The following is a 26,925-nucleotide window of genomic DNA, read 5'->3' on the forward strand; positions in this document are numbered from 1 at the left end:
ACACTGGGCCCACTGGAATAGTCCAGGGTAATTCCTTATTTTAAGATCTAACTAACTAATAACCTTCATTCTATCTACAAGGCCCCCTCTTGGGAGTACCTGAATTAGTGTTTGAATTACCAGTGGAACCAGGGGACAGAAACTTTGAGGGGATATCTTTAGATTTCTGTCTGCCACCTATATCATAGTGAAGATCTAGGTTTGTTACATCAGTTTCAGTTACATATGTGAGGTGGAATGTTCTGGGGAATTAGTCCAGGTTTTAACAGTTGTAATCTGGTCATACAAATAGGTAGATGACAGTGCTGTTACCTGACTGCTTGCTACAGTAGTGACTATTCAGTTATTTAACTGAGTCAACAAATGATCCCAGGGACATTGAAAATGCAAAAACATATAATGTTAAGTAATGTATGTTGTGTTTTAAAGGATGTCTTCGTTGTTTGAAGAGCATACATTATAATATTGTTGTCAAGTGGAAGAGGACATGATTAAAGTTAAACATCCTTTTGTTACCTTATTTTTTCTAATAGTATAACTTCTATGAGATTCTTATATTTTTAGAAATTATATGCAAAAATAAAAGAACCACGGTAGGAAAATATATGTATCATAAATTGGCCACTGGGAGCCACTGCTGCTTCTACTTTGAGGTTGAAGAGTTTATAGAAAGTCTTAAGGGGCGTAAGTGAAAAAGAACATTTTTTGAAAAGATATGATGGGCATGAGGATCTATCATACATTGTCAGTAGTAAGCAAGAATTGGGAAAAGGAATTAAGAAAATTGAAGGGAAAACATAGACTTTTTAGAGCTTTTTTTTTTTTTTTACAAGCTCCTATAGTGTCAACTAATAAAAATTTCCTATATAGTTTGTAAATTTTAACTTTCTGAGATTGGCAGCTTTTTTTTTTTTTTAAGATTTTATTTATTTATTTGACAGAGAGAGATCACAAGCAGGCAGAGAGGTAGGCAGAGAGAGAGAGAGAAGAGGAAGCAGGCTCTTCGCCGAGCAGAGAGCGCGATGCGGGACTCGATCCCAGGACCCCGAGATCATGACCCGAGCCGAAGGCAGAGGCTTAACCCACTGAGCCACCCAGGCGCCTGATTGGCAGCTTTTATAAAGAGATGTCATGGGATTTAATGACGTGACTTATTTTATGCTTAGGTGTTTGTCCAGTAAGGAGTTTGTTTTAATTTTGTAGCTGATGTTAAAATCTTTTTTAAAAATCTTATTTCTTTTGCAGGGAAACCTTGGTCATATGACAGAGTGGTAACTCTAGAGAATTTCAGAAACTCTTTTCAACCATGGCCTGTTATTGCCCAGAATATGTTTGCCCTATTTCCCCTTCCTCACCCCTCAGTTTTTTCTGCTACTATTTAAGTATTCCTCTGCTTTTTATACTCATTTAAATTTAAAAAAATTTTTTTTGAGAAGTTCTTTCCTGTATTTATCAGTTGTCTTCTCAGATGGTATACCAATTTTATCTACTGAATTAGAGTCCTTATTTTAGCACATTGTTAACAGATTAAGTGTGATATTCAGATGATAGCACTTTCTGACTGGTTTTATTGATGCTAGGAGCTCAGAGTTCTGCTAGTGTTCTCAGAAAGGAAGGAAGAGAACTAATTTATCTGTGAGGGACCTTTTCACGACAATTCTTTTTCTGATCTGGGTTGGAGACTCATTGTATGTGCTCCTGTACAGCTCGCTCTGCTTAGCTCCTGTCTTTGTGCATTACTGGATTATGAACTCCTTCAGGACAGAGATTCCTTCTGTTTTTTTTCATTATGTACACATCACAGAGCTGGTTATAAAGGGACCTCAATAAGTATTTGTTAACTGAATAGATTGATGAATGTAGGTTGTAGTCAGTTGAGTGGTGGCTGTGAAATGAATTGTCCATGTTCTAATCCCAGAACCTCTGTGGTTAAAACAAATGGTTAAAGTCTTGAGAGGAGGAACTCCCAAGGAAAGCTAGGGAGTTAAGGAGAGAGAAGAGTGGGGAGAATGTAATCCTGGTAATTTCCTAGGTAGTCCCTAAATCCAGTTACTAGTGTCCTGAACAGGACAGAGATTTGATACAGACCTGAGAGACAGAGAATAAGGTAATGTGAAAATGGCAAAGATAAGAGTGTTGTCAGAACAAGCCAGTGAACAACAAAACATGCCAGCAGTAGTAACCAGTAGCTAGGAGAGGCAAGCAGTGCGTTTTCTCTAAATGCCTTTGGCATACATTTGATCCTGCTGAAAATTTGTTTTATCTTGGACTTCTGGCTTTCAGAACTGTGAGAGAATAAATTTCTGTTGTTTTAAGTCACGCAGTATGTGGTAATTTGTTATAAGAGACACAGGAAACCAATATATATGTATATAATGTTTGGAGGCAGTGACATCCCAATACCAAAAGGAGTATTGGAATATCTATGTGCAACTTGGCTTGGCATAGTTTTTAAAAATATAATTAGGGGTGCCTGGGTGGTTCAGTCAGTTAAGCGTCTGCCTTCGGCTCAGGTCATGATCCCACAGTCCTGGGGTCAAGCCCAACGTCAGGCTCCCTGCTTAGCGGGGAGCCCGTTTCTCCCTCTCCCTCTGTTGTTCTCTCTACTGTTCTCACTCTCTCTCTCTGTCAAATAAATAAAAAATAAAAATTGTAAAAATATATATATATATATAATCTTATTCCAGAGTGCATTAATTTCAGATGCTACTGAAACAAATTATCGCAGATTTTTAGCTTAAAACAACTCAAATTTATTATACTAAAATTCTGGAGGTCAGAAGTTCAAAAATGTTTTTTCGGTGTGCTAACATCAGGGCATTGTTTTTTTGTTTTTTTTTTTTTGTTTGTTTTTTTTTTTTTAAGATTTCATTTATTTGCGAGAGAGAGAGAGAATGAGAAGGGGGAGGGTCAGAGGGAGAAGCAGAGCAGAGCAGGGTGTGGGATATGGGACTCGATCCTGGGACTCCTGGATCATGACCCGAGCCAAAGGCAGTGGCTTATCCAACTGAGCCACCCAGGCGCCCTGGTAGATTCTTTTTCTTCCCTGTATTCTTTTCTGGAGGTTCTTGGGGTGAATCTCTTTTCTCTTTTCCAGCTCCTAGAGTTGTCCACATTACTTGGGTCAGAGTTCCCTACCATCTTTGAAGCCTATACTAGCCAGTTGGACCTTTTTTATATCACTCTTGGATATCACTATGGACCTACTAGGTTAATCTAGGATAATCTTCTCATTTAAGATCAGGTGATAAGCAGTCTTTTTTTTTTTTTAAATTTTTAATTTTTTTAATTAACATACAATGTATTATTAGCCCCAGGGGTACAGGTCTGTGAATTGCCAGAGCAGTCTTAATGCTATCTACATCCCTTATTTCTTTTTACCATGTAATGTAATGTACTCACAGTTTCTGGATATTAGGATGTGAGCATCTCTGGGACACTGTTTTCTGCCTACCATATTGACTTTTAAAAAATTAGTCACCAGAGGCACCTGGGTGGCTCAGTGGGCTAAAGCCTCTGCCTTCGGCTCAGGTCATGATCCCAGGGTCCTGGGATCGAGTCGTGCATCAGGCTCTCTGCTCAGCGGGGAGCCTGCTTCCTCCTCTCTCTCTGCCTGCCTCTCTGCCTCCTTGTGGTCTCTGTCTGTCAAATAAATAAATAAATATTAAAAAAAAAATTAGTCACCAAAATTTATTTACTTTCATGCCAGACTAAGTAGTACCATTGGGTGGCGTTTAGTTGTGGTGCAGATGGTATTTTATATTTTAGTCAAAACAATTTAAAAGCAAATAGTTTTTAAAAATCAAACAGTACTTACTTACAATAAGTTGCAGCATTCTTTATTCCTCCAGAACCAACCAGTCCAGATCTTTGAGCTATTCTTTAGGAATTTACCTCCATTTATCTAAATGAGATGCTGTATTAATTTCCTATTGGTGCTGAAACAAATTACCACTGATTTAGTGGCTTAAAATAACTCAGATTTATTCTCTTTCAGTTCTAGAAGTTAGAAATCCAGAATCACTGGCTAAAGTCAAAGTGTTGATAGGACCAGTTTCTTCCAGAGGTTCTAGGGAGAATTCATTTTTTTTTTTTCCTTCCAGCTTCTAGCAGTTACGTGTATTCTTTGGTTTGTGGCACCTTTTATCTTCAAGTGTATCTCTTCAGTCTCTGTTTCCATCATCACATCACCTCTCTATAGTTGGAATCTCTCTCCCTTTCCTTTAGTAAGGGCACTAGTGGATATATTGGGGGCCCAAATCATCTAAGTGATCTCGGATAATCTTCCCATTTTAAGATTGTTAATCACATCTTCACAGTCCCTTTTGCCATATAAGGTAAATATTCATAGGTTCCAAGTATTAGGATGTAGTCATGTTGGAGGTCCATTACCCAATCAACCATGTATGATTATGTTGCTAATTGATTTTCAGTTTCCAGTATTGGTGTATTTATTTTAAGGTAATTGGAGATAATCTATCTTCTTTCCCACACATTACTGAATATAGTTATATCAAACTTTATTCCTTTGTCAGTGTTTGTGACTATATAAACACTTTTATGCTGAACCAAATAGTATAATTTATTCTTTCTCTAAAATTTTTATTTTTCTTTAATAATTTTTTTCCCATTCGTCTGATTTTTTTCTGTGCTACTCCCTTTATTTTAAGCCCATGTTGTTGCTAAGATAAATGTCTGTCTTTTTAAAAATGCTCAAAGATAGTTTCAAATACTTTTTTGTTTTGCTTTAAACTGAGAACTTCTCTCTCTTAACCTCTCTTTTGGATGTTTCTTGTTTCAGCATGGTATACAACTCTCATCCTAGGACTTGTCTTAGCAAATTTCTAGAGTGGAGATTTTTCCCTAGGTGATACGTTTTCTTCTTTCTTAGTTTATTTCCTCATTTTGGTGAGGAACATATTTGAGTAGCTTTCTAAGAAAGCTTGTGAGAGAAATGAAATTTAAGACTTTATATCCGAAATGCTTTTTTTTTTTTTTTTTTCTTCCTATCTTCACACTGGATTGCTAGTTTGGCTGAGTATAGTATTTTAGTTTAGAATTTTAGAGGCATCATTCCATGTTTTTTTTAAGCTTCTGGTGTTTTGTGGAAGTCACATGTGGTGATGATTTCTTAGACTTTTGTATGTGGCCTGGTTTAGAAAAATGTAAGATCTTTCTATGGTTAGTGTTCTCAGTTTCACAGCTGTGCCTTGGTGTGGGGCTTTTTCATATGTTTTCCTGGGAAATTAATTGACAGAGCCTTTAAATTATGACACTTACCTGTAGTTCTGGGAAATTTCCCTGTGTTTGGTAATTACACTTCTGTTTTTGTTGTTGTTTCCTGTTTCTTGAATTCCTTTTGCTTGTGAGCTCTGCAGAGATTTCTGATTTTACTTTTTCTCCCTTGCATTGTCTTTTATATATATATATTCTAGTTTCTGGGACATGTCTGGGACATGTCTTTAATACCAGTTTCCAACTTCTATAATAATTTTTTATTTTGCCATTTTAAATTTCAAAGAACATTTTTGTTGTTTCAGTTCTCTGAATGTACTTAGAAACATAGTGTCCTTTTCTTGTTTTATGGGTAAAATATCTTAGCAGTGAGATTTATGTTGGTTTTTTAAAATTCCTGCTCATTTTGACTTTTTCCTTCTAGTTCGTATTTTTTTTTCTTTTTTTTTTTTTTTCAGTATTCTTTCTTTCTTGAGGGGGGTGTATTTAATTTAATGAGACACTAAAAAGGTACTTGGAACCTGTGCATGTATGTGTATCAACATTGACTGGAAAATGGAATTGGTGGCTCTATTTTGTCTCTTACTGGGTTTTACTGTAAGAGGAATGAGCAGTCAACTAGATTTTTTGTTGGGAAAGTCTCTGATTTCAGCCTATGAAGGTCTTTTTTTTCCTTCGAATTTAAATTTTCCCAAAGAAGAGTTCCTTACATTCAGTCTTTATGTCTAAGCAGGTATTCTGAATATAGAAAGGGAAAAAGTCCCCTTTTTAATATGCAGACTTTCACTTTTAACTTCCATACAGTTGTTCTCTACGTGATTGGACTCACTGGGTCCTGAACCAGTTAGGTTCCCTTTCTTCAGATACTAAATTCTTGGTCTCTTGGGAGTGAAATGGTTGAAAGGTAGTCATCTGGCTGCCTAAGATGAGGAGGGACCTGCCATATCATTCCTTTTATATACACTTGAAACAGGTTTTCCTTGATTTCAGCCAGTATTCTCTTTCACACCTTCCACGTTCCTGTGTTCTTAAAACCCGAGACTTTCTAGAAGGACTGTCATTGGCTGTCTGACAGGGCTTAGGGATGAATGCAAGTGTTCATTTCGCGGTGTTTGATTTGTGTTGTTTTATCCATTGTTTAATACACTCTTGGGTACAATGAGTTTGTTATCTGAAAAGTCTGAGGAAACATTCTCCCCCAGATTGCCTGTACTTCACATGCCAGTTGCAAATTTGGAGGTCCCCAAGGCTGCCCTCAGTTCAGAACAGTTGGCTAGAAATGCAGGGATTTCTCAAACCTCTTGAGGTTTGATAATTCACTAGAAAGACTCAGAACCCACTGAAAGTGCTATGCTTAAGTTTACAATTTTATTATAGCAAAACAGTATAAATTAGAGCCAAAGAAAGATGCATAGGGTGAAGTCTAGGAGAGTTCCAAACATGAAGCTTCCATGATGTGTTACTCTCCTAACATTATTATGTGGTGTTTATACATGCAATATTGCTAGCTAGGCAAGATCACTGAAGCCTTCATGTCCAGGGCTTTTATTGGAGTTTCATAAACATGATTATAAACATAAACATAAACATGACTAATTGAGTCATTAATCAAGTAGCTAAAATCAGTCTCCATTCCCCTCCTCTGCCTACAGGTGGGATGATAGCATGTGGCTCAAAGCTCCAACCAGAATCACATGATTGGTCTTTATGGTGTGATCTGTCCCCAGCCTGAGCCACCTTGTTAGCATAAATTATCAAGTGCTCTTGAGAGGTGTGGGTGAATAACAGAAACACTCCTGTCTCTGGGAAAATTCCGAGGGTTTAGAGGTTACCTCCAGAAACTGAACAAAGACCAGACCTCTCTTTGGTCTGAGGCCAAATTCTTTAGTACAAATTGTGCTACTTTGTTTCATGGTAAAAAGGAATCTTTTTTACAAGGAATCTTTTTCCCAAGTTTTGTATGCCAGTATCTGTTTAAAATTTACCACTCTTTTTATCCCTTGTTTTCATTTATGTTAGTGACCTGTTTTGAAATTAATTGAATCTCTTCTTTAATTGAAGACATTTCATAAAGGCTAATAAGGTCTTTTGCCCTCTACTTCAATTTGATCTTATGGAGGGTGTTTGAATAGTGATTTACCAAGGGAGACACATTATAGTCCCAATTTGATGTGGTTTGATAGGTGCACTTTTATTTTCATCGTATAAAGCTTAGCATGTGGGTACCAGAAGTCTGATTGAAAGGAAGTAAAATCAGTGGAGCAATTAAACATTAACAAGGTGGGGGGCAATTATGCTAAAGTTATGTAAATAGTTTTAGATTATGTATAAGTAATTACATTTTTCAGAGTAGTTGACAGGGCAAAAATTAGATTGCTTATTCGTTTGAGACTTAATTTTGATTTGTTTTATTTTTAAAGGTCATAATGGTTGTCTCATTTTGAGCTTTAATTTCTTGCTTGAAGGTTATTACATGATGTAGCATTACTAAATTTAACATTTTTAATGGTAATACACAACATAAAAAATTGGAATTGGCTTTAGATTTTATATTAAAATGCCTTTTATTATCTTTTGTATGTTAGAGGCATGTCTTTGTAGTAGGAACTAAATTTATTTAAGAGTATCTTTCATGTGCTTTTGCTTATTTCCTAAAGGGATAGTTGTTAAGTTAGTTGATAAGCAGACAGTTGTCAAAGTAGTGTGTTCCATTTTAAATCGTCCTCATTTTAAAAATATGTTGTGCATATGAGTTGATGAGGAAAAAGAATAATTGTTAAATGTATCATATCATGTATGCAGTTTGATTTTTTCAATAAATTGTAGTTTGTTTCTTAAGCATGAGTTTGGTTAGATAAATCTGTAAGACTGACCAGTGTAATATGCTGAGATTCCATTTCCTTCTTGTATACCTTTTTGTTTTCTCTAGAGTTAATAATGATTACATATCTTGACTTGCTGATTGTTTTTATAAAAAATATTTGAATATTCATTTTTCAAGCTTTCTGGCTGCTGAGCTGTTTTTTGTTAACCTGGTTACATGATGACTGAACGTAAGCAGTTAGTCTTGAGCATCTTTCCTTGTTTTCTAGTGGTGCCTAAGACAGTGTTCTGAATTAAGTAGATGCTTTAATAATGCCTTTAGATCTAAGGTGATCTGAAACCTATTTTTTTATGAACGAAAGGCTACGTTACTAGGTTAAATTAGATTAATTATGGGTTTCTAAATTTGAGACCAAATGAAGTATATGGATTCAAGTTGTATGGCCTAATAAAGTGTGAAGAATTTTCAAATCTTTAGGTGACTGTATTTTTTCCTTTTTAGTTAGAATCACGTGGTTGCATTATAGTTTTTACTTAATTGATATCTTTAACTTTTGATCCTGTTGAGGGTATAGTTTTGGTTTGGTACCATCTGGAGTAAAGAGTTGGACATCATTCCTGGAAGTCTTTTAGATTTTACTCTGAATATAGTTGTGCCTTTAATGTAAAAGAATGATTGTACCAAGTACATCTTTTATATTGAAGTTCTTTATTGTTAAAACAGTTAACTTTTGTGAGTTCTTATCTACCACTGTTCTGTTTGGTATTGGAATAACAGTTAAGTCTTATGGATATAATAACTAAGGGAAATCTTTATTACAAGTTTGAGATATAGTTGACATAAAATGTATAAGTTTAAGATATACAGTGTGTTTATTTGACCTACATATATTACAGAGTGACTACGGTGTAAGCTTTCAAGTATATAATATGATATTATTAACAGTAATCACCATGGTGTTCTTTACCTCCTCAGAACTTATTCATATTGTGACTGGAAGTTTGTACCCTTTGACTAACATCTCTTCATGTTGTGCAGCCCTTGGGCCACAGTAACCACTACTCTCTTACTCTGAGCTTTTTTTTACATTCCACATAAAAGTGAGATCATACACTATTTGTCTTTTCTTTGACTTCTTTCACTTAACATCATGCACATCATCCTCGGGGTCTATCCTTGTTTTGCAGATGGCAGGATTTCCCTCTTCTCATGGCCAAAAAACATCCATGGCATATATGTACCACCCCTTCTTTATCCATTCATCCACTGAAGGACACTTTGATTGTTGCTGTATCTTGGCTATTATGAGTAATGCTGCAAGAAACATGGGAGTGCAGAAACCATTTTGGGATCTTATTTCCATTTACTTTGGAGATGTACCCAGAAGTGGGATTGCTGGATCATAGGGTAGTGCTATTTGTGATTTTTGAGGCATCTCCGTACAGTTTTCCATAGTGGCTGTACCAATTTATATTCCCACCAGCAGTGTATAAGGATTTCCTTTTCTTCAAATCCTTGACAGCACTTAGTGCCTGCTTTCTCATGATAGCCTTTCTAAAAGGTGTGAGGTGATATCAGGGTGGTTTTGATTTCCATTTCCCTGATGATTAGTGATTTTGAGCACTATTTTTGGTACCTGTTGGCTGTATGTCTCTTCTTTGGAAAAATGTTATCAGTTCCTCTGCTGATTTTTTTTTTCTTTTTAACAAATTACTATTATTTTTTTTGTGTGCTGTTGAGTTGTATGAGTTCCTTATATATTTTGGAGAGTAACCCCTACCAGATACATGGTTTACCAATATTTTCTTCCATTCTATATGTTGCCTTTTCATCTTGTTGATGATTTTATAGATGGCTTTGATAAGTATGGACTTTAACAATATTAGTTCTTCCTATCTGTGAACATGGGATATCTTTCCATTTGTTTGTCTTTAGTTTCTTTTATCAAAGTCTTGTGGTATTCGGTATACAAATCTTACACCTCCTTGGTTGATTTATTATTCCTGTATTTTGTATTGTTCTTGATGGTTTTTTTTAAAGGGGATTGTCTTATTTATTTCTTTTTTATTTCTTTTGTTGTTAGGGTATAGAAATGCAGCTGATTTCTGAATGATTTTGTATCCTGCAACTTTACCGAATCCATTAATTAGTTATAAAGGTTTTCTGGTGGAGTCTTTAAGATTTTTCCATGTTTGAGATCATTTTATGTGCAAAAACAGTTTTGCAGCTTTCTTTTCAATTTGGATGCCTTTTTTTTTTTTTTTTCCTTGCTTGGTTGCTCTGGATAGGACTTCAGTAATATGTCAAAAGGAGTGGCAGGTGGGCACCCTTGTTCCTGATTTTAGAGGAAAAACTTTCCACCTTTTACCATTAAGTATGATGTCAAATGTGGGCTAGACATAATATGGCCTTTTTAAATTTATCCTCCTATACCCAGGTGTTCAGCATTTTTATCATGAGAGGATGTATTTTTGTCAGTAGTTTTTTTTGCATCTGCTGATGATCATCTGATCTTAATCTGGCTTTTGTGTCAGAAAAATGCCTGGCCTTATAAAATGGAAATTAACATTTATTGAACCTCTCAAACATGCTCTTTCAGTTATTTAAATTATGTTGGATAGGTGTTTTTTATATATATATATATATATATATATATATATATATATATATTTGTATTCCTCATATATAGAATGCAGAAGGTAGGTTATATCTCATAGAATTGCTTTTAGTATTAAATATGAATACATGCAAAGAACCTGTACGAGCACCTTGAATGTAGTATAAGTGCTCAGTACTTGTTAGCAATTATCATTAATATTGTTATTGTTTTTATTTTTGTTGTAATATTTGGGAAGTGAGGTTCAATTACTTGTTCTAGTTGTGACAATAAGTAATAGAACTGCATGTGAACTAACTACAAACCCATTTGCTATCTTCCCTCTCATTTTCCCATAATGCTCTCTATCAAGGTGAATGATTAGTTCAGGGCTAACAACACTAGCCTTCTGCCATCCAGTCCAATCCTCTTCTGGGCTCCTAAAGCAATCACTTGTTGCTTTTCAAAAAAGCAAGATGTTATACTCCCCCTCCCCCATACATTAAAAGATACTTTTATGTATTTCTGTAATTCACTAGCAGTTGGAACATGAGGATCTAAAATAAAATAATAACAAGGAGGACATTGGGAGATGGAGAGGAGAAGTGAGTTGGGGGAAATTGGAAGGGGAGACCAACCATGAGAGACTGTGGACTCTGAGAAACAAACTGAGGGTTTTGGAGGGGAAGAGGGTAGGGGTTGGGTGAGCCTGGTGGTGGGTATTAAGGAGGGCACGTATTGCGTGGAGCACTGGGTGAGGTGCATAAACAATGAATCTTGGAACATACACACATCAAAATAAAATTAAATTTAAAAAACGAAATAATAATATACCAAAATAAAATTTGAGGGGCTGTTTAGGTTTTTTTTTTCTTTTAAAAATTTAGTTTGAACTTTTGAGTGTTGTATCTGGAGAGTAACTTGACTTTCCAGTACTACTTTGTTGTGGATTAAGGGTGTCACTGTGACTCGTCATTGAATATGTTTGTTTGATAAGAGAACTTCTTTTTGTATGCTTCTGAGAAAATCATTCTGTATTCATAAATAGGAAATCAATGAATAGGAAAACTCAGTTTTCCTATTTTTTTAAATCTCAGCTTTGGATGTGAATAGCTTTATTATGCATTTCCTAATAGCAGTTCCTGTTACCTCTCATTAATCAAGCATTTTTAAGGTATATAGGGTATACTCAACCCAGGATCAGCATTTACCAAAATATGAAGGTAAAATGTGGTCATTATAGGAGATTTGGGATTGAATAAAGTTAAAAATATTTCTTTATTCAGTAATCTTTCAGAGTTTTTTACGTGAATTGTAAATCTCCCATCAGGATAATATATGGCCTTTTATAAAACTTAACACAGTAGCTTTATCCCCCCTTTTTTGTTTTTTTAAGAGCGTGCTTTCAGAGCTCCATTTGACTACAAACACTTTGAAATGATTTAGGTTGATTTTTCAACTCAATTGGGAATTCAGGACAAGTGACTAGGCAGCAGATACGTAGCATGTATTGAGCAGAGAGCCTCCAGAAATCACTAAACGTGGATTGTGAGTCATGCATAATGCCCTGTAGTTGTTCTTGGATTTTTTAGTTTCAGGGTCCTTAATACTCTTAAATAAATCTTTTTTTTTAATTTTTTTTTTTTTTTATCTGTTACTTTAGAGAGAGAGCGTGTTGGGAGAGGGGCAGAGGGAGAGAAAGAATCCTCAAGCAGATTCCTTGTTGAGCCCAGCTCCTGACTCAGGGCTTCGTTTCACCACCCTGAGATCTTCACCTGAGCCGAAATCAAGAGTCAGATGCTCAACTGACTGAGCCACTCAGGTGCCCCTTGGGTCCTTAATACATTCTTAAAAATTGAAGCCCAGAGCTTTTGGATTACAGCTATTGATATTTACCTTTATCAGAAATTAAAACAATATTTTATAGTATGTATTCATTTAAAAATAATTTGTTTCCAATAAACATAAATAACCTTTTTTTAAAGTAAAAATAACTTTCTATAAGAAAAGAGTCTCATGAGAATAGTGACATTGCTTTGTGCCTTTTGTCTGGCTTAAGATATAGCTGAATTCAAAATTTCACTTAATTGTGGAATTACTTAATAATTGTGGAATTACCCAATAATAACATGGAGGACATTAGGAGAAGGAAAGGAAAAGTGAATTGGGGGAAATTGGAGGGGGAGACAAAGCATGAGAGACTGTGGACTCTGAGAAATAAATTGAGGGTTTTGGAAGGGAGCGGGGTGGAGGGATGGGTCAGTCTGGTGGTGGGTATTAAGGAGAACACATATTGCATGGAGCACTGGGTGTGGTACATAAGCAATGAATCTTAGAACACTGAAAAAACAAAATAAAATTTAAAAAAATTCCTTAAATTGAAAAAAAAAATGAGATAAAGCTGAATTTTCCTGTCTGCTTCTGTATATTTAGTCTCCATTGATTGAATCGCATTAAGTATCCTCTGGAAGGGTCCACTAGTCCACTATATACTCGTGAGAGAGTGAGTATATAAAGGCAAATGAAACCTTAAATGACTATGAAAAACATTTTGACTTGGCTGATTCCATGAGAGGGGTCGTCGGGAGTTCTGGGTCTCCAGTGCACACTTGTAGAACTGCTCCTATAGTAAATAAGTGTTGACTAGATTATTTCCTAAGGGCTCATACTTCAAATTTGGATGGCCTAGATTGGAATTCCAGCTGCCATCCTGGACATTATTTAACATCCCCTGTTTCCTAAATTGTTAAGTGGAGTTATAATAGGACCCATCTTATTGTTAGAATCAAATAAAATTGTACATGTAAAAAACGATATAAATACTCTTAATAAAATGCTGTTTATTTATTTCAAGATTTTTGTCCTGTTACATCACTTCTGCTCACAGTTTTCCGTTGGCTTCCCAACTCATTTGAGGTGAAATCCAGAGGCTTTATTTATAGTGGGTTACAAAGTTTTTTTTTCAATCATCTGACTTCTTGTTAGCTCTCTGTGTTCATACACTTGTTTTGACCTCAGATGCCCCTCCTCACTGTGCAAGTACTGGTTTTCTTACTGTTTATCAAACACCAGTCATATCCTTTCTCAGGGCTTTTATACATTATATTTTCTCCAGTAACATTTACTTCTTCAGATACTGTCATGTTTCTCATTCTCCATTTCTATTGGGGTTTGGTTTAATGGCATCTCAGTGAAATCTTTTTTTCATTTAATTCTTCCATGTATGATAATATATATACTTACTGTCTCCCTTCTCTGCTCTATTTATTTTTCTGTAGGAGTTTCTGTTTTCTAACATACTTTATTTATTTGTTTTTCTCTCTTCCACTAGAATTTAAGTTCCGTTAGAGATAGGTGGGTTTTTTGGGGGGGGGGGTGGGGAGCATTGACTAACTTGTTCACTTCTCTATCTTCAATACTTAGAATATGCTTGGTGCATTTTTTTATTTTTATTTTTATTTTTTTGTTGTTGTTGTTAACAGAGCATGAGCTAGGATGGGGAGGGACTGAGGAATAGGGAAAGAGAATTCCAAGCAGGCTCTGTGTCCACCATGGAGCCCATCATGGGGCTTGATCTCACCACCCTGAAATCATGACCTGAGCTAAAAACAAAAGTCGGATGCTTAACCAACTGAGCCACCCAGTTTTTCTGAAAAAAATATTTTTTGTTTGAGTGAATCATTACTACTCTAAAGATGAAAGAATAATCTCTGCTTCTCAGAAATGTGTGGTCTCAGTGGGACAGTGCCTTTGACATAAAATGAACATGTAAAGCATTTGGCTTGGCATTTTGGACAGGTAGCAGTACTCATTAATTGGTAACTATTATTGAAGGATAAGCAAAGAAAGAACAGAACTAGACATTTCAGATAGAAATGACCTGAATATAAAAGAAAACTGCATTTACATCTCAGGAGCTAGGGTACATACTTTTTAGGGGAACATTGAAAAAATAGGTTGAAACTATATTGTGGAGGCCCAGGCATTTGGATTTTTCTGTAAGTAACTAGTTATTGCATATTCTTTTTTTTTTTTTTTTAAGATTTTATTCATTTATTTGACAGAGATCACAAGTAGGCAGAGAGGCAGGCAGAGAGAGAGGGAAGTAGGCTCCCTGCTGAGCAGAGAGCCCGATGCGGGGCTTGATCCCAGGACCCTGAGATCATGACCTGAGCCGAAGGCAGAGGCTTTAACCCACTGAGCCACCCAGGCGCCCCAGTTATTGCATATTTTTAAGGAACAGGTGCTGTTATGAAAGTGGTAGGTTTAGAAGATGAATGCAAGTAGAAGTCCTTGAGGTTGATTGGAGATCCTTGTGTGGGCTTAACTGGAAATTAAAACATTAGCAAATTTATAATAAAACTTTTGTAAAATCATAAATTAGGCTCAATTATTAGTGAGCTTTGACATTGTATGGTAATATAAAATTATCATATGATTACAGTTGTATATTTTGAACTATATATGCAATTGCCAGTTTTTAATGTATTTTTTTCATTTAAAACTGAGAGCTTTGATTTAAAATAAGTCAAGAAGTTTATATTGGTAACTAACTTACTAAATATACTAATATAGGACAAAGTGTGTTTAGTCCAGCAAACATTGGTCAACCACGAAAGACAACATTATCTCCTGCACAGTTGGATCCTTTTTATACTCAAGGAGATTCTCTGACTTCTGAAGATCACCTCGATGACACTTGGGTGACTGTGTTTGGGTAAGGTTTCAGTATCATTTACCTTTCCAAAAAAAAAAAGGAACAAAAAAACTGTTTCCGGCATTTATAATAAACATACCAAAAAAAAGGGACTGCACAGCAAATGCTCATATGCCTACCACCTGGCTTCTACAGTTGTTAATATTTTACTTAAATTCATTTTATCTTCCATTAATCATCTTTTTTTGTTGGTACATTTTAGAATAAGTTGCACACTTCACTAGAAATTAATCACCCTGACACTTCAGAATGTGTATTATTACTATTTTTTTTAATTTTAATTTTTATTTATTTTTTTTAGAGAGGAAGGGGGAGGGACAGAGGGAGGGGGAGAGAGAGAGTATCTTAAGTGAGCTCCATTCTCAGTGCCGAGCCTGATGCAGGGCTCCATCTCACAACCCTGAGATCATGACCTGAGCTGAAATCAAGAGTCAGACACTTAAATGACTGACCCTTGCAGGTGCCCCCAGCATGCACATTATTAACTAGTGTTCAGTATTTGTGTATAGTTCTTTTTAATCATTTATCTGTTTGCCGCTTCTCTTATTCTTTTCGTTTAAGCATCTTTGCTGGGTAATGGAACAAGATTGCCTCTTAAGACTTAGGAAGCTCCTTTCTTTGTAGTGGTTATTACTCTGCTTATATTGGACTTAACCAATTTGGAATTATCAAATTGAATTTCATATGTATATGTACATACTGTGTCATAAGGTTGGTACTTTATAGTTATAGGATACTGAGTTTTAATAGAAATTGTACATGACAGTCCTGGATGCATTTTAAATAGGTTTTTAGATTAAGAAAGAGTACTTTTAGGCATTTGGAGATCATACTGCATCATCTATAGATAAGAAAACTGATTAAGTGATTTATTCAGAGGTTTATATCTAGTTGTTAGTAAAGTGTCAGCAAAAAACCTTAGGTCCTTTGATTTTTAAGCTGTTATTGTTCATAACATACTATGTAAGGTTTGTTTCTGAAAGTGTGAAATATCATACTGATATTGAGTCTTACTGTATTTAGTTTTGGGGTAAAAGGTATAAAAATAACACATGAGCTTCTTGAAGAACAGTGCTTAGTAAATGTTAGTGTTATATATTCAGTCTTTTTAAAATTTAAAAATTCAAAGGAATGTGTAAGAATCTACAATGAAAACTTTTCCTTCCCACTTTTGTATCCAGCTACAATTTTTCTCCCCTTTAAAGCAATATCTACCACCCGTTTGTTGTGTAACCTTCCAGAGAGATTCTATGTGTTATTGATCCTGTTTAGGTAAAAAATCGGGATCATCTCATTCTCCAGAAAGCCTATGCTTAGCTCATATTCTTTCATGATGTGGCTGTTTTTGAGCTTGGATGTCCACTCCCAAGTCTGTTTTTGAGGCTCAATAGTAATGGTGTCACTTTTAAGATTCTTCAGTATTTGGATAAATTACTTGAAGCTCTTCTGCTAGTCTTTTTTTTTTTTTTTTAATTTTTAAGATAAACACTTTCCTGCCTATGAATCTTCTGTTTGTTTTATGTTTTAGTAAACCTCTATATGAGTTGGATTGCAATAACTGAAACGTTTTCTTCTAAGGGATAAAATATTTTGATCATTTATAGGGTAGTACATCTAAAATATGTATGTTCTTTCTTCGATAATTTAACTTTTTTCCTGTTGACTCAAAGTCATTATGAAATATCATTCATTGTTTTAGGTGGTGCTTTTGTAGGATATTGGAATATTTCCATTCAAAGTGGTCCTAGAGTCTTAGAATTACATTTTATTTTTCAAGCACCTCCCTCACTTACAACCATTATTTTTCTTTCATTTTTATTTTCTTAGCTCTGCTTTGTAGGCACTTAGCCTTATTTGTTGCTTTTCTTTGAGGAAAGAAATCTTATATCCAAACATATAAAACATAAAATAAAATTTCAGTCCTGAATGCAGTATTTTACTCACATACATTTTAATATGTGGAATTTCTCATCTATTTTTGTGACTCAGATTTATTTTCCTTGGGTTCTTATCCAGGGTCTCAATAACTAAAGCAACTGGTTAAGGAAACTTCCAGGTTTTCAATTTAAAATAGCTTTATTGTTTGGACTATAAAAGTAATGTCTGATAAAATATTTAAACCATATAAAACTTTATAAAGAAGAAAATAAAAATCACAATTTTCTCAGATTTTTGGCTATTAAAACCTTGGCAACCATCCTTTTAAATGTTTCTGTACCATTGATACTGGTACTGACTTTCATTTTTGTTTCAGAACTAAATTTCTGAATTCTCAGTTGGTGCTCAGTATATAATATGACTATATAATTTAAAATTCTTTTCCTTTTAATAACTGTAGTATACTTCAGTATTTCACACACATATACACATGCTCACACACCCTTGTAAAATATATACAGAGCTGCAACATTATAGTTCTTTCCTGTGTGGGGTGGTAGTGGCAGTGGGAATGGAATTTTAGAGATTTCATAGATGGAATCTGAGGATGGAGAATGGCTGAGTCAAAGCTAATTTTAACATACTTGCTTTTGGGTGATAAGCAATAACAGATTTAACTGTAGGGGGGAAACAATGATCAGGGATTTCCTATTAATCTAGTCTGTTAGGGGAACTTACCTTGAAACAACTTATAAGTATGGTAATTTCCAATTGTATTTATTATGGAAGTTGACTCTTTGGACAACTCTTTTTTCAGGTTTCCTCAAGCATCTGCTTCCTATATATTATTACAGTTTGCACAGTATGGGAATATCTTAAAACATGTGGTAAGGCTTACTTCTTTTCAGTTCAAGATTTAGTCTGAAGAAAAATAAGCTGTGAATTGAGGGAAACTGCTGCTGAATATAGTCTGCTTTTTCCAGACTTTCTCTTTTTTTTCTTTTTTTTTTTAAGTTTTCATTGAATATGTCTGTTGAAGTCTAGAAGGCTAGAAGTTGCATAGTAGTTGATAAAAAGGGATAAAGAGAGAAGCAGGAGAGTGAGAATTTCAGGCTCCACCCTCCACACACCCCCCCTCCCCCACTGTTTTTTTTTTTTTTTAATAGTTCACAGTTTCTTAACAAAAATTTTGCCAAATATTACATTACTTTCTTCCAGTATGAGCTTGTTTTATTGGAGATAAAAGAGAGAAGTTCCTGATTTACAGAGTTCTTAGGGCTTTTTTAGCTTCTAGAGAGCTTTTTTGAAAAAGTATCTAGCTTGCTTTACCTTGTGTATAACAAGTTATGAATAACAAATCTTTCTTCTGTTACCAGGGATTGACTTCAATTCCTACAGAAAATAAGATTGATGAATACAATTTTTAAAAACTTGATAGTGTTAATAAGACCTATTTGTAAGCAACAGTTATCTTTTGAGAATTACTTTACTTTCGGAGATATTTGCAACATACCGCTTTTCTTTTTTTTTAAGATTCTATTTATATATTTATTTTAGAGAGTGAGAGAGCACGAGCTGGGGAAGGAGCAGAGGTAGAGGGACAAGCGGACTCCCTCTGAGTGTCGAGCCCCACATGGGACTTCATCCTAGGACCCTAAGGTCATGGCCAGAGGCAAAAACCAAGAGTTGGATGCTTAACTAACTGAGCCACCCGGGTGCCCCAATATTTGCCACATATTCTTTATGGTAGAGAATTGGGAGCTAGGTAGAAATTATTGAAATTGTTTAATGGGGGGGTGCCTGGGTAGTTTATTCTGTTAAGCATTTGCCTTAGGCTCAGGTCATGATTCTGGGGTCCTGGGAACAAGCTCTGTGTCAGGCTCCCTCCTCAGCAGGGAGTCTGCTTCTCTCTCTACCCCTGCTCCTCCATCCCGCTCATGCTCTCTCTCGTTCACTCACTTTCAAATAAATCTTAAAAAAAAATTAATAGGGTTTTTGTTGAATCTTAGCATACAGTTTATTATGGGACATCAAATACAATCTTTTTTAAAAAAAATATTCTATTTATTCATTTGAGAGAGGGAGATTACAGAGGGAGAGTGAGAGGGAGAAGCAGACACCCTGCTGAGCAGGGATCCCAAAGTGGGGCTAGATCCCAGGAGCCTGGGATCATCACCCAACCAAAGGCAGATGCTTAACTGATGAGCTGCCCAGGTGCCCCTATATTTTCATATATTTGTATCTTCTAATAGGATTCATTTTTTAGATTTTATGTATTTTTTGTTTTAAGAGGCAACTTCATTCTTTGCAGATGTCTAACACAGGAAATTGGATGCATATTCGTTATCAGTCTAAACTGCAGGCCCGGAAAGCCTTAAGCAAAGATGGGAGGATTTTTGGAGAGTCCATCATGATTGGTGTAAAGCCATGTATAGATAAAGTAAGTTATTACTGATGTAAGGAATATAAACTTAATCTGTATGAGGAGCACGAGTCTAAGCACTGACATTGACAGTTATGCCACTTTGCTTCACTGTGCCCCTTTTTCTTGCGAAATGTGATGATGTTATAGTACTATTTTCATGTGAAGCCAAAGATGTAGTCACAAGATTTTTAGGATTTAGAGATAATCCTCACCAACCCCCTCATTTTACAGATAAAGAGGCCTAAGTAACTTACAGAGTGGTTAAAGGTGAGACCTAGATTTTAGGTCTCTTCTCATTCTCCTGTGCAAAGCAACATCAGATTCTTTAAATTCTTTAAGGGCTGCTGTTTCATAACAAAAGATTTCACAGGAATGGTTAACAGAATTAATTATTAAATGGCTGAAGCTTTTTATTAGTCATTTTTATTTTAAAATATTTTAAAACATATTTATATACTTATAAAATAATATTTAGCACAATTTATGCTTTCCTTTGTGGCTTATAAAATCATGATCATTCTTAAATAATTATACATGAACTTCTCTACTATGTACCAGGCATTGTGCTTGGTGTTTGTATACACACATTAATGCACAAAAGCAGGCATGGCTCATGTTCTTACAATCTGTGGTGGCCATGTAGTTATGTAATTATTATATTATGCTGTAACAGGTGTTTGTAGAGGCTAGAGGAGAATCTGGGATTCCTGGCTACCAAGTAACACTGGACTTTAGTCCTCTACCCACCCCAGGATTTCCTCAAGATTTTCTTCCTTGTGTGTTTTTTTTTTCTCATAGTATTTTTTAGAAGATTTTTACTCTTGTGAGTGTCTAGTTGTCCTGATCATGTTTGAGGTCATTGAAGTGAACTTTGGCTGAGCATTGTATCTCAAATACTAGCTAAGAAGCACATACTGTTTTATCAAGGCTAAAATTGAAAGATTAATTAGATCAAAGAAATTATGCTCTTTTTAATAAAGTTTTCTTTTTAAGTAGGATGTAATAGTGAGTGATAACATACTACATTTATAAACAGAGAAGTTCTTTATCTTTATTTCTCCAGAGTGTTATGGAAAACAATGACAGGTGTGCTTTATCATCTCCATCTCTAGCCTTTACACCACCAATCAAAACCTTAGGTACACCAACCCAACCTGGAAGTACTCCTAGGATTTCTACCATGAGACCTCTTGCTACAGCATACAAAGCTTCTACTAGTGACTATCAGGTATTTTAAGAATTGGATAAAAAAGATATACTTCATTTATATATTTATTTATTAAATGATACACTTTAAAGGGTGAAGTGCCTAGCATGTTTAACTTTCTCATTGGATTGATTTGTATGCCATTTAATATTTCTTACTGAAGTGATTGCCTTGAAGAAATACCTGTAAACTTTGCATTCTTAAATTTCCTATTTTAAAAATTAGAATTTTGGCCAGTTGAAAACTTACATTGAATTTTGTAAAAATTTACTTTGCCATTATTTAAAGCATTTTCAGAGTTTTAGTTTTCTCTAAGTTGTATTTGCATACATTAAAAGTTTCTCTTGTGAATATCTCTGGCATGAGGGAATCTTTAAAACCCTTTTAAACTGAAAACTAAATCTAATGGTATCAAAAAAGAAGAACCTCAGGTTGGAGTTGCGGTTATCAGAGAAACCACTGACCAGCTCCCGTTTCAAAATTTCTCATTTCAAAAAGTTTAAAGGAAAAGTTCATTGCATTCATTGAAGAATGATGAAAGTATGACTCTCATTCAGTATGTTGTTATTGTCCCCTACTAAATTAACCGGGTTCTGAACCTGCCTAACCACAGACATTGGTCCTGAAACAGCAAATAAAACACTTCATGCTTAAAATGACAGGCAGTGGCAAATTTAGTCTTTTCATTTCCCTTGAAATTTAGAGACTTAGAACTATTTTTTTTCCTTAAGTTTTTTCTTTTCAACAGTATTTTTTTTTTTTAAGATTATTTATTTATTTATTTGACAGAGAGAGAGACACACAGAGAGGTAATACAAGCAGGTGGAGCAGGAGAGGGAGAAGCAGGCTTCCTGCCGAGCAGGGAGCCCAATGCAGGGCTCAATCCCAGGACCCTGGGATCATGACCTGAGCCAAAGGCAGCCACTTAATGACTGAGCCACCCAGGCGTCCTCAACAGTATTTAATTTAATTTAATTTAATTTTTTTTTTTTTTTTTTTAAAGTAGGCTCCATACCCAGTGTGGGGCTTAAAACTTACAACCCTGAGATCAAGAGTCACATGTTCTGCCCACTGAGCCAGCCCAAGCGCGCCTAAACCAGTATTTTAAAATCCTTACTTTCTGGGGGTGCCTGGGTGGCTCAGTCAGTTAAGCATCCGACTTTCAATCTCAGCTCAGGTCTTGATCTCAGGGTCATGAGTTCAAGCCTTACGTTGGGCTCCATGCTGGGAGTGTAGCTTACTTAAAAAAAAAACAAAAACCTCTTGTAGCTTTAATGTTCTTTATTCAGTTTTCTGATACAAGGAGTAGATGTAATTTATCTTGCCAAAGGAATAAGATTTTGTCCTTTAAAGCATAAGGATGTTCTAACTAAATCCATATATTAGTCTTTAAATATACATTTCAGTACTACAAATGCATTTAACTGTTTGGCTCTTTTAAATTAGCCATTAACTCTAGAATTGACTATGATCCTGAGGAAAATTTAACAATTATGTGTGTTTTTTTAATAGGTTATTTCTGACAGACAAACGCCAAAAAAAGATGAAAGTCTGGTGTCCAAAGCAATGGAGTACATGTTCGGCTGGTAGCATAGTACAAGCTAAGAGCTCACCTACCGTGGAGGAGGCTGCTGCACTAAAACAGCAGAGTACTGCTGGCTTCCCTTTGGTTAGTTGTATAACCACTCAAGGCAGTACTGGGTAGCTATCTCGTACTTTCTTTAGAAGCCTTTTTCTTTAAGGATACAGCGTATTTGTAGCTCGCACTTTAAAAGATGCTTGAGATACATTTTAAAGAAACAAAAAATCCCTGTAAACAGGATTTTGTGCTTTCTGTGATAGTGCATGCGTAAGCACAAAAACTCAGCATTGATTACCGTAAATTATCTAATTGAATTTGTGGTGAAGCCTTGTAGTCTTCATGAGTTGGTGGGGTGAATTTCATGAAGGGTAACTGGTACAGCTCCTTCGGACAAGACACAAAGATTATAATAAATAATTTGAATTATGGTCTTTTAATTTAGATAGTATTTAATATTTTAATTATCCTTGTTTATGTATGTCCTGTCGTAGATTGTCATCCTTCAGTATTCTAAAACCAAAACAGTCTTTTTAAAAACTAAAGTTTCTTGATAATAAACTTTGTCAATTATATATATTGAACCTTTTTTGTAAGTGATTTATTAACTATTTAAAAAAATTTGAAGTGTTTGCTGAAATTGAGGAAATATGTTATGAATCTCCACATACCTGTAATCTAGCTTTAATAGTGATGTAACCATTAATATTTTGGCATTTGTTTCTTCTCTCCCCCTTTTGTTTAAAGCCTGTCTCAGATATGATGTTATTTTAATCTAAATACTTGAGGAGATATCAAAAAAGAACGATCCCACTTATAACTATAGTATCAGTATCATACCTAACAGAATTAGTAACAGTTTCTTAGTCTCTAATGTCTAGTCCATTTAAAAATTTCCCAGTTATCAGGGCACCTAGGTGGTTCAGTTGGTTAACTTTTGACTTCAGCTCAGGTCATTATCTCAGGGTCCTGGGATTGAGCCCTGCATTGGGCCACCCAGCAGGGAGTCCACTTGTCCTTTGCCCCTTTACCAGCTTGTGTCCACGCTATCTCTCTCAAATAAATAAAATCTTAAAAAAAAAAAAAATCACAATTATCTCCAAAATGTATTGTTGGTTGGTTCAAATCAATGTCAAGAGTAGACATACATAGTATATTTGGTTTGTGTGTGTGTGTTTAAGGTTTATTTATTTGAGAGAGACAGAGCAGAGGGAGAAGCAGAAGGAGAGGGAGACAAGCAAACTCCCCGCTGAATGGGGATCCTGATGGGAGGCTCAGTCCCAGGACCCTGAGGTCATGACCTGAGCTGAAATCAGTCAGATGCTTAACCAACTGAGTTACCCAGGCATTCCTGGTTGTTTTGATTTTAAAGTATCTTGAAATCTAAATTAGTTCTTGCTCTTTTCACACCATGACTTCTTGAAGGAACCATGGAAGTTGCCTGTAGAGTCTCATAGACTCAATTTGGTCGATTGCTATTGTGTTTAACTTGTTCTGTCATTTATCCCATATCCTAAAAGTTGGATCTAGAGAGGATTAGTTAGATTCTGATTTCTTTTCTTTGTCTTTTCTTTTTTCTTTCTTTCTTTCTTTCTTTTTTTTTTTTTTTTTTTGAGTAATAAGACTTGATAGTATGATAGTAATGGTGCTCCTTATATTTAATCAGAGGCATTTAATTCTGGTTGTCTCACTTTTACTAAGGCTCAAATTGGCCATTGGGTACATAGGCAAAAGCCTGACGCCTTTGTTGGAAAAGTCCCCATAACTTTTTTGCGTTATGTTTTTGAAAGTATGCATTAATGGTATTTGCCTGAGTCATTTATTTCATTAAGGTTTGCAAAAGGAAGATTTTCCAAATCTATTACTTCTTTTGTATTATTGTTCTGTTGTACTATTAGATGGAATTCTTTTATATTTAAAAACCTTGCTCCAACCATTAGGGCTGTTTGGTTACATGGAATGTATTCATACCAGAGTGGCAGGATAAATATTTCATCCTTTCCTCTTACCATTTTTCAGAGTAATTTTTGGTACTGGTAACTCTAGTTGGTGTCCAGTGAGTTAAATGTTTTTCCCTTTGTGTCACTAGACACAGCCTTTTTTTTTTTTTTTAATTCACTGTTTTAATCACTTGTAGTCATTATTCTTTTATTCAAATTATCACGCTTGGCTAGTAAAACCTCATCAAGCTGGCTCTTGAGTGAAAAGGAGGTTTTTAGTTGAAATAATATTTGATCATAGTACAGGTATCTAAGAGTAATCTGCATCTTTCTTTAACTTTAATACATCTTTACAAAGAATAAAATAGCACATTGTATGGGAAGGTATTGATGTGCTTTTTAATAAAATCACAGGAAACTACCATTGAAGATTTGTATAGTTCTGTGAGGTGAAGTGTGATACTAAGAGATATACTGGCATGGTAAAAATCCATTTACTGTTACATTTATAAAGTATTTTCCTTCTGATATGTAACATTGAAGTCTTTCTTTTCCAACTTAAAATAGGATTATATTTTATATCTTACATACAGAACTCAGTTTTTCAAGGTAGAACTGGATGCTAAATCCCATTAAACTCTTGCATTTGTATTTGTGTTTTATGCATTTTTGTAAAAAGATTATGGTTTGTTTGTTTCGTTTTGAGAGGGCATTTTATTTCTGTAGACCTTCATGGAGCATGAAGTTTGCTTTCTGACTCAAAGTACTTGTTTGCTATGTTGATTTTGTGTAAGCCCAATATTGTATTACTTGTCTTTGTGTCCATTTCATCGTTTACTTAAAAAGAGCTAGAAAATATATAAATGTATCAAGTTATATGTCAATTAGATCTCAATTTTAAAAAATGATAAAAACAACAAAACCAAAACAAACAGGAAAGGGCCAGGAAAATCTCAGAAAGCAAACTGTCATATTTTTCAGTACTACAAAACACAACAGAAGTGGATACTGAGAAAGCTAGAAAAGTTACCTTGAACCAGGCCTCTTTCTCAACATTCAGAAAAGCTGATTTCATACAAAAATAAGTAACACGGGGGCGCTTGGGTGGCTCAGTTGTTGAGCATCTGCCTTTGGCTCAGGTCATGATCCGAGGGTCCTAGGATCGAGCCCTGCATTGGGCTCCCTGCTCAGCGGGAAGCCTGCTTCTCCCTCTCCCACTCCCCCTGCTTGTGTTCCCTCTCTCTCTGTGTCTCTCTCTGTCAAATAAGTAACTAAAAAAAATCTTAAGAAAAAGATTTTCTGTTAAAAAAAAAAGTAACATGAAACTATAGTGATGTAAAGTTGTTAAAAAAATGGTTTGTAAGGAACAAAGCATCCTAAAGACACTGAACACCAGAACAGCATGCCCATGATAGGTCAGAACTATGACTTACTATTTAAAATACTTAAAATTAATTTGAATTTTAAAATATTTAAAAATGACTTCTAAGATGTTTTGAAAGTGGTACAAAGTATGAAAGAATACCAAAAATTAGAATTTCAAAAACTTGGGAAAGTACTAGAAATAAAAGGAAAAATAATTTGGAGGTAAAGACTAAACTAGGATAAACACAAAAGCAGGCAAACAGCAGATAATATGGGAAATAGAATGTCAAAAAGTAGAATGGCTTTATAAAAAGGATTCATTTTTAGAGATTAAAAAAAGAACATATATACAGAATAAATTATATGAGGAATACTTTCCTCAAAAAAAAATACTCGGAGATTAAAAAAAGAACATATATACAGAATAAATTATATGAGGAATACTTTCCTCAAAAAAAAAATACTCGGAGCTACATATTAAAAGAACACCCTGCCTACCTGCCAGTGTTCTCTTATTTAAAATTTTGGAGTTGGCTATCTAGATAAAAACAGCAAGTGGCTTAGAAGTACCACTACACCAGGAGAAAATAATACATTTAAGATACTTGCTGGAAAAAACTGTGAACAAAATATTTTATTTCTAACAAAACTGATTTTGAAGTGTAAAGATTACTTCTCAGACATTAATTTGCAGGAATTTAGGAGACATGTTTTCCTTGAGCACTTCCTGGGAAATGAACCAGAGAATGTCCTCAGATGAACTAAATAACTAGGATGTTGACGCAAAGTCAACATTAAATTAAATTTGACGTGATGTCGCCACCAGTGTGCTGACTAGGTTCATTGCTTGAAGTTCAACCCACTGGGTGGATTTTCCATTACTGTCTGTCGCGTCTACTCTGTGTTCAACATGGCAGCAGTCAGTGTTTGGCATATAGGTGTCTGATCCATCTGTGAATAAAACCTGTATTTTTCCTTCCCTGTTAACTGATGGTAGTGAACTCTAAGTTGTAGATTGTGAATTGAGGAGAGGTGTTAGTATCTTGGAGGTAAGTGATGTGGGGTTCTGGGCCACCTTTTCATGAAACTTGGCTGCCTGTGGTCCTGCTTGGCCCCCTTCCTGAATGTCCCATGAACTGCTGTCATGTTGGCTAGGCTG

At 35.2% G+C, this 26,925-nt stretch overlaps 1 protein-coding gene across 2 annotated transcripts in view; it reads left to right on the plus strand.

Annotated features, from left to right (window-relative positions):
* Positions 1–23,020, plus strand: part of NUP35 (nucleoporin 35) — a 35,055-nt gene extending 12,035 nt beyond the window's left edge. The window contains exons 5-9 of one of the 2 annotated variants that reach the window (XM_032856082.1): positions 15,231–15,372; positions 18,068–18,137; positions 19,562–19,690; positions 20,739–20,903; positions 22,395–23,020. In XM_032856082.1, the coding sequence (XP_032711973.1) occupies positions 15,231–15,372; positions 18,068–18,137; positions 19,562–19,690; positions 20,739–20,903; positions 22,395–22,472 (584 nt within the window). In that variant the 3' untranslated portion in view covers positions 22,473–23,020. The remainder of the gene's footprint in view (positions 1–15,230; positions 15,373–18,067; positions 18,138–19,561; positions 19,691–20,738; positions 20,904–22,394) is intronic. The other variant, XM_032856081.1, reaches the window with a different exon arrangement.
* Positions 23,021–26,925: the final 3,905 nt, after the last annotated feature.

This window comes from Lontra canadensis, unplaced genomic scaffold (genome assembly GCF_010015895.1).
Source record: "Lontra canadensis isolate GAN:19392208 unplaced genomic scaffold, GSC_riverotter_1.0 scaffold11, whole genome shotgun sequence".
Lineage (NCBI taxonomy): Eukaryota > Metazoa > Chordata > Mammalia > Carnivora > Mustelidae > Lontra > Lontra canadensis.